This window comes from Arachis stenosperma, chromosome 4 (genome assembly GCF_014773155.1).
Source record: "Arachis stenosperma cultivar V10309 chromosome 4, arast.V10309.gnm1.PFL2, whole genome shotgun sequence".
Classification (NCBI taxonomy): Eukaryota; Viridiplantae; Streptophyta; class Magnoliopsida; order Fabales; family Fabaceae; genus Arachis; species Arachis stenosperma.
This window is the reverse complement of record NC_080380.1, coordinates 116,606,116-116,626,959: the sequence shown is the minus strand read 5'-3', so window position 1 is coordinate 116,626,959 and position 20,844 is coordinate 116,606,116. Positions and strand designations below refer to the sequence as shown.

Below are 20,844 nucleotides of genomic sequence, written 5' to 3'. Positions count from 1 at the left end.
CTTAGCCAGAACCTTTTCAAACTGCAGTCTCACAATGTCACACTGTCTTCTAGCAACAACAACAGCAACCAAAGATCAACCTCAAGCTACAGGACAAAATTCTTTTCTGATGTGGAAGGTCAGACTAGGCTGCAACCACAGAGCATACTAAGAATAAATCTCACCGAATCGAAGCTCTGATACCACTTGTTGGAATAAGACACTATTCCCTCTTGAGAAAACACCTTTGACAGAGAAATAAAATAGACACAATCATAACACAAGAATTTAACGTGGAAACTCCAATTATCGGAGAAAAAAATCACGGTCATTGTCAAATGACAACAAGAGAATATCACTATGTGAAAATTGTTACAATACATAGACTCATTTTTCTCTAATACTGGCACCCCAGTACACCCACACTCTCTCAAAGCAAATATCTAACTACACCTCACAACACTCTCTAATCAAAGAGTACAGAGAAAAAGAAAAATCAGATACAAGGTTAAAGTGTTTCTGATTGATACAAAAATTATGAAAAATTTAGTCTCATATTTATAGCCTAGACCACCCACTCTATTTATTATCCAAAGTAATGTGGAACTAATTCAACCAAATCCTAACAATGTTAGCGTGTCTAACCTTATTCTTAATATATATTTTTAAAATAAATTTAAAAATAATATATATTATTATTTATTAAAAAAAGTATTTTAAATATTTTATATAATTAAAATAAAATATTAAAAATAATTAAAAAAATAATTTATATTTTATATATATTATTATATCTTATAAAATTTTAAAATTCGTGAATTATAATATTCTATATCATTTCGTGTCTTGTATTTATATTGATGTCCGTGCATGATCGCCTGTATCATTTTTTTCAAAAGTCAGCAAGTCACCCTAAAAAGTAGACCCTCACAACCACGTATACAAAGTGGGAAAAATTCATCTACTTAGAGAGAAAAAATAGAATCTGGTCCGCCGAATAAATGAAGAAAATAATTTTATTTCTTTAAAATAAAAAAGAAGAATCTCCCATGAATCTCGGCCTAAAGGGTATGGTGTCCTTTTGGTAAATTTGGGCCAAAAAACTGATGACACATGACTTCACATCACATCACACCATCACATATTATTACATATATGCACAAAAATAGAAGAGAGAGAGAGTGAAAGTTACGTGTAGTTCAAGCGAGATCACAGCAAACTCCCCCAACACACACACACAAACCTTTTTGCTCTCCCCACTCTCTCTCTCTCTCTTGAAGCTGGTGGTAGTGGTACGAGGTGGGCTAGGAAGAGGGGACTGTTGTTCTTATTTTTGTTGTTGTTGGTGTTGGTGTTGGTTTTGGTGTTTGTGTTGGAAGTTGGAAGTTACAAACGTGGTAGTTACTGTGCGTAGGAATAGGGCTAATTGGACTTAGTACTAGGAAGGAAGGAGAGTTTGGTGTGGGGTTTCTATTTATTTGTTAATGGTTTTTGGTTTTTGTGAACAATAATGGGGTTTAGTTTCAAGAGAAGGAAGAAGGAGCAAGATGGAGGGGGTGGAGATATCACTAGGTCTTTCAAGGATTCACTTAAAGCTCTTGAAGCTGACATCCAATTTGCCAATACACTGTCTGTAACTCTCTCTCTCTCTCTCTCTCTCTCATTTGAGCTGAAAAGTTTGAAACTTTATTTGTTGGGTTCATGGGTTGTGTGATTTTTGGGTTCCACCCATTTTAGTAGATGTGTGGCTTTTCTAGGAACATGCTGAATTTCTGTGTCCTTTTGTGTTTGGAGTAAGGTATCAATTAATTTATGGGTATTATAATGGTTGAGCCTTGTATTGTGTTGTTTAGGTTCTAAACTCTGTAATTTTGGATTTTTCTCTTTTTATCTAATTTGATAGTTATCCGTGTCATTCTGGAAATGATGGTTACAAAGAAAAAAAAGAGAGGATTTTTTTCCAATATGATTATGAATTAAGATCATATTAAAACACTAGTGAATTTCTGTAGTTGAGTTGGGGGACTTCATGATTGGTAAAGGAGATTGAAATTCAGCTTCAATTCTTTGTTGCTTTCCCATGTGTCCTAGTTTATGGCAATTTCATTTCTTTTTTCTGTTAAGGCAACAACGATCCCATGTTTTGTATATGTTTAGCATAGTGGGTAGTTGCTTTTTGCAATGTTGGAATGCACTTCATTGTTTTCACTTTATTGCAAGCAAATCAAATTGTACAATTTTATTTTAGAGCTACTAGGCCATATTGAGTTTACCCATTTTTTGTATGAAATATGCTTTGATACAGAGCTTCTGGGTATCCATGCGAGCACGATGGTTCTCGCTTCCAAATGAGGTTATCATACAGCCCAGCTGCTCAATTTTTCCTTTTTCTGGTTCAATGGACCGATTGTCACCTTGCCGGAGCACTGGGATTGCTTAGAATTCTTATATACAAGGTTTATTCACTGCCCCTTTGCACTATCTTCAGCACTTGCAAATTGCACCCTCTTTTAAGCAAGTTACAATTTACAATCATATGATAGCTCTGAATCGTGACGGTTCTGTTGTCGAGCTAGTACTCATTACAGGGTTTGTTGCAGGCATGTGCTGATGGTAAGACAACCATTTCCATTTATGAACGAAAAGCGAGCTTGAAGGAGTTCTACCGTAAGTGAATGATCATATTGAAATATAAGTATATCTTCTGTTTCAAAAAAGGTGTTGCTTTAACTAACTTGGTACATTGAAAATTCGATGAACTTGGAGACAGTTGTGTCCTCATACATTAATTTCCAGTTCATCGATATAGTTGAAGCAACATTTATTTGGAAACAATGGTATATAAAAGGCAGTTGCTGATATCTCTTAGTCTTTAAACTATAGGTGTGCTGTTTCCCTCTTTGTTGCAACTCAACGGAGGAATCAGTGATGTTGAAGACAGGAAACAAAAACATTTGTGTGCTACTAAGTACAAGACAAGAGACATGACAAGCAAGGGAAAGGTCTCTGAAATCGAGATAGAGAGAGAAGAAGAATGTGGCATTTGCCTGGAGATGAATGGCACGGTTGTGTTGCCGAATTGCAATCACTCGATGTGTATGAAATGCTACGAAGATTGGTGAGTGTCAACATTTATGATAACATGGTAATGAAGTTATAACAATGAAATTAAACAAACTCATAAAAGAACTGAAAAAATTAAAACATATGGTTGGTAGCACACGCCATAAGATTTCTGTATTTTGGCCTAGAACAGAAGTGAAACATTAACAAAGAATCTGTTATTGTTTCTATATCGAACATTAACAATAATTGTTTGAGCTAGATTATTGATTCCATAGCATTCCCATCTATAATCAATTCGTTCCTGAAGAAACAATATTTGATCATTTATAAATCTGCAGAGGCGTTAGGCCAATGCTGAATTTTCAAAAGAACAATGTTACAAAGCTAGAATAATTTTGCCAGGATTTTTGCAAGAATAACATGGTGGTAGTGGATTTTGTAACCCACTAATCCAAAGATTATTAACTATGCCATTGTCACTTAATTGTTTTTGTGAAATTTGATTAGATGAATGAAGACCACTAGACATGATAAGATTAAGAAAATCATTAGAGAGAAGGTTAGGGTATGACCAAGAAATTCATGGATGCTTCTAGAGCACCAAGTAAGATGGTGCTTACTCCATTCGATGTACACCAACTCATTGTTCATTTCCGTTGGGGCCTACAAATGAGTTGGTGTACTTTGAATGGAGTGAGATTGTGAAAGAGCCAATAGAATCTCGTCTTAGATGATATGAACATGTGTAGAGAAGAGCTACTAGATGGAGCTAGAGAGACAAGAAAACAAGAACTATTGAAAGAGATATAAACTTTTGTTTTCTAAACATAAAATGGTTCATAACATGACAGTATGGCATTCACATATAAAATAAGTTTTATAATTTTTTTTTTTCTCTTAGCTTCTCATGGGTAAAAATTGAGTTATGTTACATATACGAGCATTTATTTTTTTATACATCAGTCTGATTTGCTCTTGGGAACTATTAGATGGGGTGTGGGACCTAAATCAAGGAATTCCACACCCCATCCAATAAAGAGTGAGTTGACTTAGTGTAGGAGTTGAACCAAGTACAAAGAACAATTATCAAAATTTTCACAACAAAAATTTTTGGGAGAAAATAGAAAATCAGTCCAAAATATATTATTTTGCCTTTCTTAATTACGTTAAAATAATTGAGTAATATTAGATGTATAAATGTATAATTATGGATGTTACATGCATAAAGACATGGATGTTAAGTTAAATAAGATAATTTTGGTTATTGCCTCCTAACCGTTTGCGCGATGCTATTGCATTTATGGGTATCTTTTGGTGTTGATTTCAGGTGGGGAAGATCTCAATCTTGCCCTTTCTGTAGAGAAAGTCTTGAAGGAGTAAAGTCTGGTGACCTTTGGATCTACATAAACAAGAGTGAAATTGATGATTTGGCTTCAATCACCGAAGAGAATTTGAAGAGATTATTTATGTACATACAAAGATTGCCCATCATTGTGCCAGACCCCCCTATATCGGTTTCATACCATCATCGCTGGTGATATTGATTCATTCAAACTCACTCTAATTCTCAGATTTGTATATGATTCTCAGTTTGTCTAGGAAATTTGCTAGACTTGTAAATAATACATGATACATTGTAACCAGAGTTCAATTCTTATATGTTTTAATTTAATTTCATTGGAATTAAATTAAATTCTTATACCTTTTTCATTTTTTGGTCAAGATAAAAATGATTCACTTTTGTCTCTGTTTTTTACTTTCGTGACACCTATGGATGTTTTTTAACGTCTCTAAATTTAAATTGGTTAACAGTTTATTTGTTTTTATTTTTTAAATTATTTTTATTTATTATATTAATATTTTTTTTCAATAAATTATTGAATATATAGTATAATAAGTACAAACTAATTAATAAATTATTTGAATTTAAGAATATTATTTATTATGAAACTAAATAAATAATTATCAAATATAATTTTTAAATATATAAATAATATAAATTAAAATTCGGTCAATACATTAATAATAATAACCCTATGATATATTATTAGTATTATAATCTAGATAATTTTTACAATAACGTAAAAATTAATGAACATATTATTTGATATATAGTAAAATTTTTTTTAACAATAACAAATTTAATTTTTTATCTTTTTAAACTAAATTAATAATTCTATTTGATATTTTTGTACTAAAATACATTATAAGTAACTATGAATACTAAATAAAACATTATATATATATATATTATGGAGACTATTTATAAATTCAAACAAATTCAAAACATTAATAATATTATTAATCTATTAATAATACATATTGTTAATATCGATAAAAAAAGTTATCCATATAAAAATATTATAAATTAATTAAAATTTTACGTACATTAAAATTTAATTAAATTTATATATATTTTACTCAAAATTAATTAAAATTTTACGTATGTTAAAATTTAATTAAATTTACGTATAATAATATTATTATTATTGTTGTTGTTGTTTTAGATGTTTAATTTCGTACCCAGTACACCAGCATTGGGGTCTCATCTTGCAGGTGTCATACTTGATGTAGCCATTTGACAGGAGTTAGGAGCGGCATGGTTGCAGACCTACAGCATGTTCAATTCGCAAGCCACGCAGCTGAGATGGGTTCCATCTCACAAGCGATGCAACTGAGATGTAGTATGTCCTGATACGTTGGTCTCCATTTTGCAGACGTTTGGATTGAGTTGATGGTTAATTTCATTTTGCTAACGGTACTAGTGAGTTGGCCATGCACATCATTTTAGTAAATAATTATTTTAAAATATTTATTTAAATAAAAAAGTTCTCCATTATATATATGGTATTATGTTTTATTTTATTTAAATAAAAAACCCTCCATTATATATATATATATATATATATATATATATATATATATATATTATGTTTTATTTTATTTAGTATTAAAGTCTATATTTATAATATATTTTAGTGTAAAGATATCAAATATAATTATTAATTTAGTTTAAAGAGATAAAAAATTAAATTTGTTATTATTCAAAAAAATTTTCTATATATCAAAAAATGTGTTCATTAATTTTCACTTTATTATAAAAATGATCTAAATCATAATATTAATAGTATATTATAGGATTATTATTATTAATATACTAACTGTATTTTAATATTTATTATTTATATATTTAAAATTATATTTAAAAAATATTTATTTAGTTTCATAATAAATAATATTTTTAAATTTGATTAATTTATTAATTAGTATGAATTTATTATACTATATATTCAATAATTTATTAAAAAGTATTAATATAATGAATAAAAAATAATTTGAAAAAGATATTATTTAAATAATAAAGATAAATAAACTTCTAACTAATTTGAATTTAGAAACACTTAGACTCCTGCCCATTTTTAAATCTGATACGTTTGTGTTTTTCGTTCAGAATTAATGAAAAAATACTCATAAAAACTGCATTATGTGATGGAAGTAGAGAATAAAAGCCAAAGTAGATCGTTTTTATCTTGAAGAGTTGCATTGTTATTCTAAAAAATAGACAGAGACTGAATTGATAGTTCACTCTTTTTTGGTTTTAGATTTAAACCACAAATTCTTACACCTAGGTACATATGACGATAACAAAAAAAAAAACAAAAAATAATCATAATTATCTTATTTAATATTTATTAATTATTGTAATAATTAATAAATATTAAAATAAATTTTGACTATTTTTTTTTGTTTTTCTAATATTATCAATAAAAATAAAACTATGAAGTTATTAGTTATGCAACACAGGCTTAAATATATTGAAGTTCTAAAAAGGGCTAAAGCCTGTACCGCCGCTGTACGATTCTAACACTTGTAATTATAATGCATGACATGGATGAAATCTATGTTAAATACTTGGGAAAAACATAATTCTTGTTCCAGAGTTGAATGGTGGTGCTGGTGATGACATATGCGGGGGTTTGAGGAGTGGGAGAGAATATAAAATTTAGTTAGCGTTTTTTCATTAATAATTTTACTAAACTAAAAACAGAGTAAATGTAAAATGGTTAAACTAACAAATTATTGTTCAAATGATATAATTTTTTATGCTTATTTAAATATTACAGATTCAAGTTTTTCTCTTAATTTTAAAAAATAAATATAAAATAGTTAATAATTTTTTATATAATTAATTAATATAATTATTACTACATGTGTAGGACATATATTTCATGACAATAACAATACATACTTTTCCTTTACAATAAAAATTATTGTGGGTATTTCATATGGGCAGCGGTAAATCCAGAAATTTAGTAAAGAAGAGGTTGAAAATTAAAATTTGATATAATTATGATTAATATTTTGTTTTAATTAAGAAAAATGTTAATAAGTGCATGTTAAATAAGAAAAGTATCTTAGTTTTTATATTTTTTTTAGTTTTAGATCTAAAATAAAAAGCATAAAAATGATTTATTTTTTATTTTTTTATTAATTAATTTGCTTTACTAAATATTGATATAACAGTAAGTTATATTTTTATACTTTATATCATAAAAAAATATAGCATAAATAATATAAATCGGTAGTTTTAACAATTTTGTTATATATATTTAAAGCATATTCATAAATGAAATATGTAAAATATACTCATTTTAATGAATTTACCTAATGTGTTATAAACTTATAATTTTAATAACATGAGAAAATAAATAAATTTTAAAATAATTTTCTTTCACGTACTATCATATATAGATTTTTTAGCATCCAATTAGATGTAGATGTTATTATAAATATTTAAAATACTTTTATATGATAATAGGTATAAAATTAAGAGAGAAAATAGTTAAAAAGACTTGTGTAAAAATTAAAAGAATAAAATTAAAAATTTTTTTATATAATGATAGATGTAAACATTAATTAAAAAATAAAGAAAATATAAGAAAAGAAAAGGAACAACTAAACCAAATAAAAAAACAAATAATGCAAATGCATGAGCGGAGATTTAAAACCTAGTACATATCATTTTTATTATATATGTGTTCTTTATTATAACTTTCGAAAAATAATTGTTTTAATACCTATGGAGGAAGTAGACGTGAAAAGACTTAAACAGAGTTAAAGGGCCATTAAGGTAGCATATTATTTTCAACCTCCTATTGCCAACATCATCACCTACCATTATCCTTCACTCTTATTTCGAATTCTTTTGTCATTTCACTGGCGATGGCAACGAAGCGGATAGGGGTGAGTTTTTGTTCTACTTGATCCAGTTCTACTATATAACAATTTGTATAGAATTCGTTCCACTTCTATCTACAGACAGTAAAACGTAAACGTTCGACCCTAATTCATTACTGCGAGTACTCGTTCCGTCTCTATTCACCCCTATAATTATTAAAATCCAATAAATAAAATTAAATTTCAAAATTTATATAACCATCATCACATACATAATATAAATTAAAATAAAAAATTAAATATGATACAAGATTATTAATTATTTACTAATTATTTTACATATATTATATATATTATATATATAGAGGGACAGATAGGGACGGGTATTACCTAAATTCGACCCCCGTCTCGCCCCGCTAAAAATCCGTCCCAGTGCGGGGTGGGTAATTACCCGCCCCAAAAGAATAAGAGCGAGATGAGTACCTGCGAAATAGGTATCTGCAAATTCGAATGGTATTGTCATCTCTATATTTCACCACCCCTCCCCTCCTTTTTTTTTTTTCCCTTCACCTTTGTCCTTTTTATTTTTACTCCTCCACTCTATATTTAAGGAAGCACACATCAATATTTTTCCTTTATAAAGGAACAAAAGTCACCATTGTAGATAATCCCAATAAACAAAGTCGAAAAAAATAAACAAAATTAGCTCCTCAAACCAAGTGGAACTTCATCAAAGGATCGAATTCTATTATTCACGACATAGCCAGGCCCACTGACCTTAGCCCATGACGTTCAAACTAAACCGTTCATCAGTTGCCGCACTAGAAGGTTTAATTTCGTCTTTTAATTTTTACCAGATCGTACTTGTTATACTGGTGTGCCAATAAAGTGGCTGTCATATTTGAAAATTTTCCCAAATTAAAAACTTCATTTAACACATGTTTCACATCTATTTATCATATATTAAAACAAAGGTCAGATAATTTTTTAATGAATTTTTAATTTTATAATTTTTTAATATTATCTTACGTCAGTTTAATTAGCACAATTTATTTATTAATTATCTAATTAAATTATTTTTTAATTATGGTGTTTTTAATTAAATTATTTTTAAATCTTTTGTTTCTAATTCATATATCTCTTGTTATTTTAATTTAGATTTTTTAAAATTTTTTTTCTAACTCTCATAATATTTATTTTTTTAAGTTATTTTATAATTTTCATATTTTTTTATTCTTTATTTTTATATCAAATACTATATGCCTTTAATGTTAACATTATTTCTCTATATTAAATATAAACATAATTTATCCTCTTCTTTTATATTCACTCCTTCTTTATGTGTACTATATAGTATTATAATTTAGGATTCTTTTTTATTTTCTTTCTCATTTTTATGACTTTTATTTTTCTTAAAATTACTCTATACTTTTTATATTCTTTTAATTTTTATTTTTATATAAAATATGATATAATTTCAATGTTAATATTATTTTTCTTTAATAGGTATAAATTGAGTAATAAAATATAATTCATTTTTTTCTTTTATATTCATTCCTTCTTTTGTTTAATATATAAATCAACATTCACTTTACACTTCTTATTTATCTTTTTTTTCACATAATTTTATGTCTCTTATTCTTTTTTCTCTATTCTTACTAATATTTTACACAAGTATTTAAAAAATTTGGTTAATGACCACAAATTTTTTTAGTTTGCTAAATATGTGTATTGAGTAATAAATTCCTAAAACACTAAACTTTTATAATTTTTTTTAGTTTTTTCAATTTTTTGTCTAGTTGTATTTATCAAATATCATCCATATATTAATTCTTTTTTTCTTTCAATAATTTATATTTTTTTAATATGATTTAGTTATAATATGTTGAAAATACATGGTATTATCGTAAGTCATGAAAAAAAATTAAAAAATTAAATGTTAATTTTAATTATATATCATATTATTCATATCCTTTATAATTTTTGTTCTTTTACTTTTAGTTTAATTATATTCATTAGTTATATCACTGATACGATATTGTATCAAGAGATAGAGAGGATTTGATAAAAATTAAAGAGAATAGAATAGAATTTTCTAGAATTAAGGCCAAGAGAAAAATTATAATTTTTAATTACATCATGTATGCCCACACTATTACATCTTATTCTTATTTATAGCATAATTCTCTAAGTGAGCTATAGGCCCAGTACTAATCGTATAACATTATCCTTCCTTCCAAAACAATCTTTGTAAGACTCATAATTTTTTAAAATTTTTATTATGAGTCAATTTTAATTTATTTATTCATTAAAGACCTTAATTTCAGAAATTATTTTATTAAAGCCAATTAAATCAAGTTTTGATAATTAAATTAGAATTTTTTTATCTAATTTTACAATTGTCGGATAATTTCTATATTTAAATTATAAAGTTTAGTAATCGTAAAATACTAAAAATTTTATATGATTCGATTTAAATATTGAGATTTTAAAATTTAATACTTTAATTTTTTTTATAAATAAAAAAATTAATCATATTATCTTTAATTATTGAATTGGAGTACTTATTTAAAAGTAATTTGCAAGTTGACGAATAAACGCTAATTTTACATATAATTATTGTTTGATTAAAGTGATTTTCAATTACTCTATTACCCTAATTTTATTAAAAGGACTAAAGTACCCAAAATTCCCACTTTCATACACAAAACCCTAATTTTCAAATTAAAAATCTTAACACCTTCTAACCTAACCCTAACCGCCAATATTTTCCATTTCTTACCAAACTCAGCAGCAGCATAAAAAATTTCCATGGAAAAGAAAGAGAGGAGAGAACGTGAGACGGAGAAGAAAGAGAAGGAAGAAAGGAAGCCATCGCTGCTGCTGAAGCTCTGGGTCGCCGTCAGCTTCGCGCAGAGCTCCCATGGGTGTTGCTGTCGAGTTCGCGGGTGAGAGAAAGGAAGTCCGTGGGTGAGAGAAGAAGGTGTTTCGCCGCCATTCGTCGCTACTCAGCCACCGCCATGCCTTGTCATCGTCGTCAGAGTCTCCATTGCTGTCTATTGAAGGCATTCGTGTCACCGGCAAAACTCTTGCCATTACCGCCGCTGTTTTGGTGAGCTTTACCCCAATTTTTTATTTCTCTTTGTTCGCTTAAGTTGTTCCGTTGCTATTGTGAGGGTCATCATTAAAGTGTTTATATTGAATAAATTTGTTATTTTGAGTTACTCAGTTTCTGCCATCACTGAAGGTAGTTGCGAGAGTTGCCGCTGGTTCTGTTTGAAGGAATAAAGCTACTGCATTGCTAGTTGCAGTTCAACCAGTCGTCATACCACAACCCCGCCTTTAGTTCAGTTTTCCTTAATTTTGACTATTTGAGATAGGAATGCTTTTCTTGAACTTATTTTATTTTCAAGAGTTGTTACATGTCGATAATCATATGAAAATTATTTTTTTGTGATTTTGTACATGTTATGGACAGAATTGAGTTGCTCTAGATGATTGTAATTGTTTGTCTGGTGAAATTGTTGATTGTTTGAAAATGTTGTATATTTTAAATTATTGAATTTTTTAAATTGGCGGTTACCAAATTAGTTTTCTTGAGATTTGGAAATGCTTTGTTATTGAAAATGAATTGGTTTAAAAGATTTAATATTGGAATTGGTTTGGTTTGGAAAAAATTTAATATTGAAATTCAGTTTGATATTTAACCTGATTTGATATTAGAATTTGGTTTAAAACAAATTTGATATTTGGAAATGATTGAAAAAGGTATGAGGAATGTTTGGATGGGACCCGAGAATGGTGGTAGAGTCCGAGTTTTAGAGATGCTACCGAAATTTTTATAAGATTGGAGGTTTCATTTGAAGTGGTTATTTAGAAAGATTTAGATTTTTAAGGATCTTATGATTTAATTTTGAGTTATTAAGAAAATGACTTCGTTTAAGTTTGATTTATTTAGAAAAGAATGAATTATATTTTGAGTATGAATTATTGATGAACAGAATGGGAGTGTGATAATGAGGAATGATGAATTAAAATTCTATTTGGCTTGTACAATTGAGACCTTGTTGACCTTCTGTATGTAAGATATGACTGAGCACTTTAATTCTCCAGATTCCCCCATGGGCACTGTTCCGAGGGTTACCTGAAATTGTAGGTCGATCTCGGACGAGATCTTCTGAGCTGGTCAGAGCTGTCGTGTTCAAATTGCTAGATTTGGTGATGGTGCTGATCCTTTGTCCCCGGAGGGTGGGGGTACCTGCAAGGGACTCCGATGCTTAAGTTAGCAAGGGTATTAAGCAGGTATTTAGTAGAACCAGAGTATGAGTTATACATGGGTGCTCCAGTGTATTTATAATGGAGTGGAGTGACCTTTCTGGAGATAAGATAGTTATCCTATCTTATCTTATCTTCGGGTGAGGTCATCTTATCTTTAAGGGAACCGCCTTTATCTCTACGGGCTTAGGCTGCCCTTGGATTCGAGACGTGTTCTTCTGTTTGGGCCCTTTATTGGGCTTTCCTGTGACTTGACCGAGCTCTTTGAGAAGAGGTCGGGTCATCCTGACCTAAAGAGGTTGGTCGCTTTGTCTGTAAAACATCCCGGGTCGGACAGCTTTGACCCAGGGTATGAACAGTGCCCCTGCTCGAGCTTGGTCTTTAGGTCGAGTCTTAGTTTTAGGACTTCAAACCTTCTCAGGTAAAGTCGAACTCGAGCATTTTATCGATTTTATCCTTGTAAAGTTTTTTGAATGCAGAATGTTTCGTTTCCTCTAAGAGCGCGCGCTTTTTAGCGTCCTTGCCTCGGGAATGCACAAGGGTTTTAATGCCCTCATTAATTGGTTTTCAATGCCCCGTTTCTTTTCTTTTATTTTGAACTTTCACACACAGAAACGGTTTTTCCTTTTCTCTATAACTTCCCCTTTTCTTTCTCACTTTTCTGTTTTCGCCTGTGTTTCGCCCTTTCGCGTCTTCTCTTTGTGATGTTGCTTGGTGATCGTAGGTGCCCTCTTTGTTTTTGACAACTGCTTTGTCTTCAATCTTTCCTCCGTATGCTTCCCCTTTTCTCAGGTTGGTTCATCTTTTCTTTTGCTTGCATTGTTTTGTTTTCCTGGTACAGTAGGGTTTTTACTTGAGTAATTTTTGGAAAGTTTGAACCTTTTTGCATTTCTATGCTTTTTGTCACTGTGATTTCTGGTTTCTTCTTTTCTGGCATTTCCTGAATGGTTGAAGCTTCTAGGGTTTTACATGTTGTTGCCTGTTTCTGTATAAGTGGCTTGTTTGATTTTGAAGAAAGATTGTGCCTTTGACAGTTTTTCCGTTTGGCATGTTCTTACTGTTGGGTAGACTGAAATCGTATTTTTGAGAGGCGCCTATTTTTGATGACTTTATTTGGTTTGTGGCCTTTCCGAGTGTCATTCTTGTTGAAATAGAGACTTTATTTTCTTGTTGGGACGTGTAGAGATGTAGGCTTTGTAGGCTTTATTTTTAAAACTTTATTTTGTGAATGATGTTTTGACGCTTTTCTAGTTGCTTTGTTTAGCAACTTTATTTTGATAAACAAAGTAGTTCCCAAGCTTTGTGGGTTGAACCTGGTGGCCTCTGAAGCTGGCTATTATTATAACTTTTGTTTTCATATCATATTTGTCTGCGCTTGTCTTGGTACCTTCATAGTCTTTGAGAGTGTCGGAACTTTGTCTGACCTGATTGGCTTGATTCCTTTGCCTGACGCTGCTTTCAACAATTTGAACTTTGTTCAGGTCTTCATTAGGAATTATAATACTGAGATTGCCGATTTCTTCAACTCGGGTTGAGTTGTTTGTTTGTAACCCTCTTTTTTGGACTTTATTTAGGTCTCTTTCAGGGGTAGCTTTATCATGTCGAATCCTGTCGAGTTACTTGGTAATCCTCTTTCTTGGACCTTGTTCAGGTCTCTTTCAGGGATTACTGGTACACGAATTTGTGATCCGCACAACTAACCAGCAAGTGCACTGGGTCGTCCAAGTAATACCTTACGTGAGTAAGGGTCGATCCCACGGAGATTATTGGTTTGAAGCAAGCTATGTTTATCTTATTATTCTTAGTCAGGATATTAATTAAAATTATCAGTTGGAATTATTAGATTGGAAAAATAAAAGAGAATAAAAGCGTTACTTGTTGTGCAGTAATGAGAAATATGTTGGAGTTTTGGAGATGCTTTGTCCTCTGAATTTCTGCAATGTAATATTCAACTCAATTGTTTGTAAGGCACGTCTACGGCAAGCTGTATGTAGGGTGTCACCATTGTCAGTGGCTACCTCCCATCCTCTCAGTGAAAACGTTCCTATGCTCTGTCACAGCACAGCTAATCAGCTGTTGGTTCTCGATCATGTTGGAATAGGATCCATTGATCCTTTTGCGTTTGTCATCACGCCCAGCAATCGCGAGTTTGAAGCGCGTCACAGCCATTCAATCCTTGAATCCTACTTGGAATACCACAGACAAGGTTTAGACCTTCCGGATTCTCAAGAGTGGCCGCCATCAATTCTAGCTTATACCGCGGAGATTCTGATTAAGGAATCTAAGAGAAGCTCATTCAGTCTGATGTAGAACGGAGGTGTTTGTCAGGCACACGTTCATGGATTGAGGGAGGTGATGAGTGTCACGGATCATCACCTCCTTCACAATTAAGCGCAAATAAACATCTTAGATCGGACCATACACACGTTTGAGTGAAATAGAAACAATTGTATTAATTCATCGAGACGCTGCAGAGCTCCTCACCCCCAACAATGGAGTTTAGAGACTCATGCCGTCAAAGTGTATAAAGTTCAGATCTGAAAATGTCATGAGACTAAAGCTATTCATGAGCTGAGGCTTTTCTTGGAGTTGAACTCCAAGTTATAACGTGTTTTGGGCGTTCAACTCCGGATCATGACGTGTTTCTGGCGTTTAACTCCAGACAGCAGCATGTACTTGGCGTTTAACGCCAAGTTACGTCATCTATCTTCGTGCAAAGTATGGACTATTATCCATTGCTGGAAAGCCCTGGATGTCTACTTTCCAACACCGTTGAGAGCGCGCCAATTGGACTCCTGTAGCTCTAGAAAATCCATTTCGAGTGCAGGGAGGTCAGGATCCAACAGCATCAGCAGTCCTTTTTCAGCCTAACTCAGATTTTTGCTCAGCTCCCTCAATTTCAGCCAGAAAATACCTGAAATCACAGAAAAACACACAAACTCATAGTAAAGTCCAAAAATATGATTTTTTCCTAAAAACTAATAATATTTAACTAAAAACTAATTAAAACATGCTAAAATCTACATGAAATTACCCCCAAAAAGCGTATAAAATATCCGCTCATCAATTACCTTTGTAACTTTATATTTTTGGGCCGACTTTGCCATGTCGGTCCCTGTCGAGTTACTTGGTAATCCTCTTTCTTAGACCTTGTTCAGGTCTCTTTCAGGGATTACCTTTGTAACTTTATATTTTTGGGCCGACTTCGTCATGTCGGTCTGGTGCACGAAATTGTGATCATCAATGGCGCCATCAACATGGTACGCACAATTGCAATCTCAACTCTTTATCACAACTTTGCACAACTAACCAGCAAGTGTACTGGGTCGTCCAAGTAATAAACCTTACGCGAGTAAGGGTCGATCCCACAGAGATTGTTGGTATGAAGCAAGCTATGGTCACCTTGTAAATCTCAGTCAGGCAAACTCAATTGGGTATAGATAATGAATAAAACATAAAGATAAAGATAGAGATACTTATGCAATTCATTGGTGAGAACTTCAGATAAGCGAATGGAGATGCTTTGTCCCTTCCGTCTCTCTGCTTTCCTACTGTCTTCATCCAATCCTTCTTACTCCTTTCCATGGCAAGCTGTATGCAAGGGTTTCACCATTGTCAGTGGCTACCTCCCATCCTCTCAGTGGAAATGTTCAACGCACCCTGTCACGGCACGACTATCCAGCTGTCGGTTCTCGATCATGTCGGAATAGAATCCAGTGATTCTTTTGCATCTGTCACTAACGCCCCACAATTGCGAGTTTGAAGCTCGTCATAGTCATTCAATCATTGAATCCTACTCAGAATACCACAGACAAGGTTTAGACCTTCCGGATTCTCTTGAATGCCGCCATCAGTTCTAGCTTATACCACGAAGACTCTGATCTCACGGAATGGATGGCTCGGTTGTTAGGCGAGTGCTCGTTTGTCAGGCAAGCAACAACCATGCATCGTGTATCAGGAATCCAAGAGATATCCACCCTGTCTAAGGTAGAACAGAGGTGGTTGTCAGTCACACGTTCATAGGTGAGAATGATGATGAGTGTCACGGATCATCACATTCATCAAGTTGAAGAACAAGTGATATCTTGGAACAAGAACAAGCTGAATTGAATAGAAGAACAATAGTAATTGCATTAATACTCGAGGTACAGCAAAGCTCCACACCTTAATCTATGGTGTGTAGAAACTCCATCGTTGAAAATACATAAGAACAAGGTCTAGGCATGACCGTGAGGCCAGCCTCCCAATGATCTAAGAACTAGATGTCCGAAGATTAAAAATACAATAGTAAAAGGTCCTATTTATAGGGAACTAGTAGCTTAAGAATTACAAAGATGAGTAAAAGACATAAAAATCCACTTCCGGGCCCACTTGGTGTGTGCTTGGGCTGAGCATTGAAGCATTTTCGTGTAGAGACTTCTCTTGGAGTTAAACGCCAGCTTTTGTGCCAGTTTGGGCGTTTAACTCCCACTTTGGTGCCAGTTCCGGCGTTTAACGCTGGGAATTCTGAAGGTGACTTTGAACGCCGGTTTGGGCCATCAAATCTTGGGCAAAGTATGAACTATCATATATTGCTGGAAAGCCCAGGATGTCTACTTTCCAACGCCGTTGAGAGCGCGCCAATTGGGATTCTGTAGCTCCAGAAAATCCACTTCGAGTGCAGGGAGGTCAGAATCCAATAGCATCTGCAGTCCTTTTCAGTCTCTGAATCAGATTTTTGCTCAGGTCCCTCAATTTCAGCCAGAAAATACCTGAAATCACAGAAAAATACACAAACTCATAGTAAAATCCAGAAAAGTGAATTTTAACTAAAAACTAATAAAAATATACTAAAAACTAACTAAATCCTACTGGAAACATACTAAAAACAATGCCAAAAAGCGTACAAATTATCCGCTCATCACAACACCAAACTTAAATTGTTGCTTGTCCCCAAGCAACTGAAAATCAAATAAGATAAAAAGAAGAGAATATGCAATGAACTCCAAAAACATCTATGAAGATCAGTATCAATTAGATGAGCGGGGCTTTTAGCTTTTTGCCTCTGAACAGTTTTGGCATCTCACTTTATCCTTTGAAATTCAGAATGATTGGCTTCTTTAGGAACTCAGAATCCAGATAGTGTTATTGATTCTCCTAGTTAAGTATGATGATTCTTGAACACAGCTACTTTATGAGTCTTGGCCGTGGCCCAAAGCACTCTGTCTTCCAGTATTACCACCGGATACATACATGCCACAGACACATAATTGGGTGAACCTTTTCAGATTGTGACTCAGCTTTGCTAGAGTCCCCAATTAGAGGTGTCCAGGGTTCTTAAGCACACTCTTTTTGCCTTGGATCACAACTTTATTTCTTTCTTTTTCTTTCTTTTTCTTTTTCTCTTTTTTTTTCGTTCTTTTTCTCTCTTTTTTTTTTTCGCTTCTTCTCTTTTTTTTTTGTATTCACTGCTTTTTCTTGCTTCAAGAATCATTTTTATGATTTTTCAGATCCTCAGTAACATGTCTCCTTTTTCATCATTTTTTCAAGAGCCAACAATTTTAACATTCATGAACCACAAATTCAAAAGACATATGCACTGTTCAAGCATACATTCAGAGAACAAAAGTGTTGCCACCACATCAAAATAATTAATCTGTTATAAAATCTGAAATTCATGCAATTCTTCTCTTTTTCAATTAAGAACATTTTTCTTAAAAAAGGTGATGGATTCATAGGACATTCATAACTTTAAGGCATAGACACTAAGACACTAATGATCATAAGACACAAACATGGATAAACATAAGCATGATTTTTCGAAAAACAGAAAATAAGGAACAAGGAGATTAAAGAACGGGTCCACCTTAGTGATGGCGGCTTGTTCTTCCTCTTGAAGGTCTTATGGAGTGCTTGAGCTCCTCAATGTCTCTTCCTTGCCTTTGTTGCTCCTCTCTCATGATTCTTTGATCTTCTCTAATTTCATGGAGGATGATGGAGTGTTCTTGGTGCTCCACCCTTAGTTGTCCCATGTTGGAACTCAATTCTCCTAGGGAGGTGTTGATTTGCTCCCAATAGTTTTGTGGAGGAAAGTGCATCCCTTGAGGTATCTTAGGGATTTCATGATGAGAAGGGTCTCTTGTTTGCTCCATCCTTTTCTTAGTGATGGGCTTGTCCTCATCAATGGGGATGTCTCCCTCTATGTCAATTCCAACTGAATAACAGAGGTGACAAATGAGATGAGGAAAGGCTAACCTTGCCAAGGTAGAGGACTTGTCCGCCACCTTATAAAGTTCTTGGGCTATAACCTCATGAACTTCTACTTCCTCTCCAATCATGATGCTATGGATCATGATGGCCCGGTCTAGAATAACTTCGGATCGGTTGCTAGTGGGAATGATTGAGCATTGGATAAACTCCAACCATCCCCTAGCCACGGGCTTGAGGTCATGCCTTCTTAGTTGAACTGGCTTCCCTCTTGAATCTCTCTTCCATTGGGCGCCCTCTTCACAAATGTCTATGAGGACTTGGTCCAACCTTTGATCAAAGTTGACCCTTTTTGAGTTTGAAAGGGACCTCAGGGATCACCTTCTTCATGGCCACAACTTCATAGAAGTGGTCTTGATGCACCCTTGAGATGAATCTCTCCATCTCCCATGACTCGGAGGTGGAAGCTTTTGCCTTCCCTTTCCTCTTTCTAGAGGTTTCTCCGGCCTTGGATGCCATAAATGGTTATGGAAAAACAAAAAGCAATGCTTTTACCACACCAAATTTAAAAGGTTTGCTCGTCCTCGAGCAAAAGAAGAAAGAAAAAAGTAGAAGAAGAAGAAATAGAGGAGATGGAGGTGGCTTTGTGGTTCGGCCAAAAGGGAGAAGTGGTGTTTAGATTGTGTGAAAATGAAGGAGTGAAGATGGGTTTATATAGGGGTGGAGAGAGGGGTAGGGTTCGGCTATGGGAGGGTGGGTTTGGGAGGGAAAGTGGTTTGAATTTGAATGGTGAGGTAGGTGGGGTTTTATGAAGGATGGATGTGAGTGGTGAAGAGAAAGATGGGATTTGATAGGTGAGGGGTTTTTTTTGGGAAGAGGTATTGAGGTGATTGGTGAATGGGTGAAGAAGAAAGAGGGTGGTGGGGTAGGTGGGGATCCTGTGGGGTCCACAGATCCTGAGGTGTCAAGAAAAAGTCATCCCTGCACCAAGTGGCGTGCAAAAATGCACCCCTTTGCCAATTCTGGCGTTAAACGCCGGGCTGGTGCCCATTTCTGGCGTTTAACACCAAGTCCTTGCCCTTTTCTGGCGTTTAACGCCAGTCTGGTGCCCCTTTCTGGCGTTAAACGCCCAGAATGGTGCCAGACTGGGCGTTAAACGCCCATCTGCTAGCCTTACTGGCGTTTAAACACCAGTAAGTTCTCCTCCAGGGTGTGCTGTTTTTCTTTCTGTTTTTCATTCTGTTTTTACTTTTTCAATTGATTTTGTGACTTCTCATGATCATCAACCTACAGAAAACATAAAATAACAAAGGAAAATAGATAAAATATAACATTGGGTTACCTCCTAACAAGCGCTTCTTTAATGTCAGTAGCTTGACAGAGGGCTCTCATGGAGCCTCACAGATACTCAGAGCAATGTTGGAACCTCCCAATACCAAACTTAGAGTTTGAATGTAGGGGTTCAACACCAAACTTAGAATTTGGTTGTGGCCTCCCAACACCAAACTTAGAGTTTGACTGTGGGGGCTCTGTTTGACTCTGTTTTGAGAGAAGCTCTTCATGCTTACTCTCCATGGTGACAGAGGGATATCCTTGAGCCTTAAACACAAAGAATTCTTCATTCACTTGAATGATCAATTCTCCTCTGTCCACATCAATCACAGCCTTTGCTGTGGCTAGGAAGGGTCTGCCAAGGATGATAGATTCATCCATGCTCCTCCCAGTCTCTAGGACTATGAAATCAGCAGGGATGTAATGGTCTTCAATCTTCACCAGAACATCCTCTACTAGCCCATAAGCTTGTTTTCTTGAATTGTCTGCCATCTCTAGTGAGATGCTTGCAGCTTGTACGTCAAAGATCCCTAGCTTCTCCATTACAGAGAGAGGCATAAGGTTTATACTTGATCCTAAGTCACATAGAGACTTCTTGAAGGTCATGGTGCCTATGGTACAATGTATTGAGAACTTTCCAGGATCTTGTCTCTTTTGAGGTAATTTCTGCCTAGACAAGTCATCCAGTTCTTTGGTGAGCAAAGGGGGTTCATCCTCCCAAGTCTCATTACCGAATAACTTGTCATTTAGCTTCATGATTGCTCCAAGGTATTTAGCAACTTGCTCTTCAGTGACATATTCATCCTCTTCAGAGGAAGAATACTCATC

General features: G+C 33.5%; 1 protein-coding gene across 1 annotated transcript; it reads left to right on the top strand.

The window, feature by feature from the left end:
* The first annotated feature begins 1,158 nt into the window (after nt 1-1,158).
* LOC130973498 (E3 ubiquitin-protein ligase AIRP2-like) lies at nt 1,159-4,706 on the top strand. The gene is made up of 5 exons (XM_057898053.1): nt 1,159-1,608; nt 2,285-2,435; nt 2,580-2,646; nt 2,863-3,097; nt 4,373-4,706. Exons 1-5 carry the CDS (start codon nt 1,490-1,492, stop codon nt 4,581-4,583), a joined length of 783 nt encoding a protein of 260 aa, XP_057754036.1. The 5' UTR covers nt 1,159-1,489; the 3' UTR covers nt 4,584-4,706.
* The last annotated feature ends 16,138 nt before the right edge of the window (nt 4,707-20,844 follow it).

What these genes read in the sequence shown, in the direction of transcription:
- LOC130973498 (XM_057898053.1), top strand. Translation starts at nt 1,490, where the DNA reads ATGGGGTTTAGTTTCAAGAGAAGGAAGAAGGAGCAAGATGGAGGGGGT. An exon ending in GAGCTTGAAGGAGTTCTACC is followed by an intron (nt 2,647 to 2,862) that starts GTAAGTGAATGA and finishes TTTAAACTATAG; the next exon opens with GTGTGCTGTTTCCCTCTTTG. An exon ending in ATGAAATGCTACGAAGATTG is followed by an intron (nt 3,098 to 4,372) that starts GTGAGTGTCAAC and finishes TGTTGATTTCAG; the next exon opens with GTGGGGAAGATCTCAATCTT.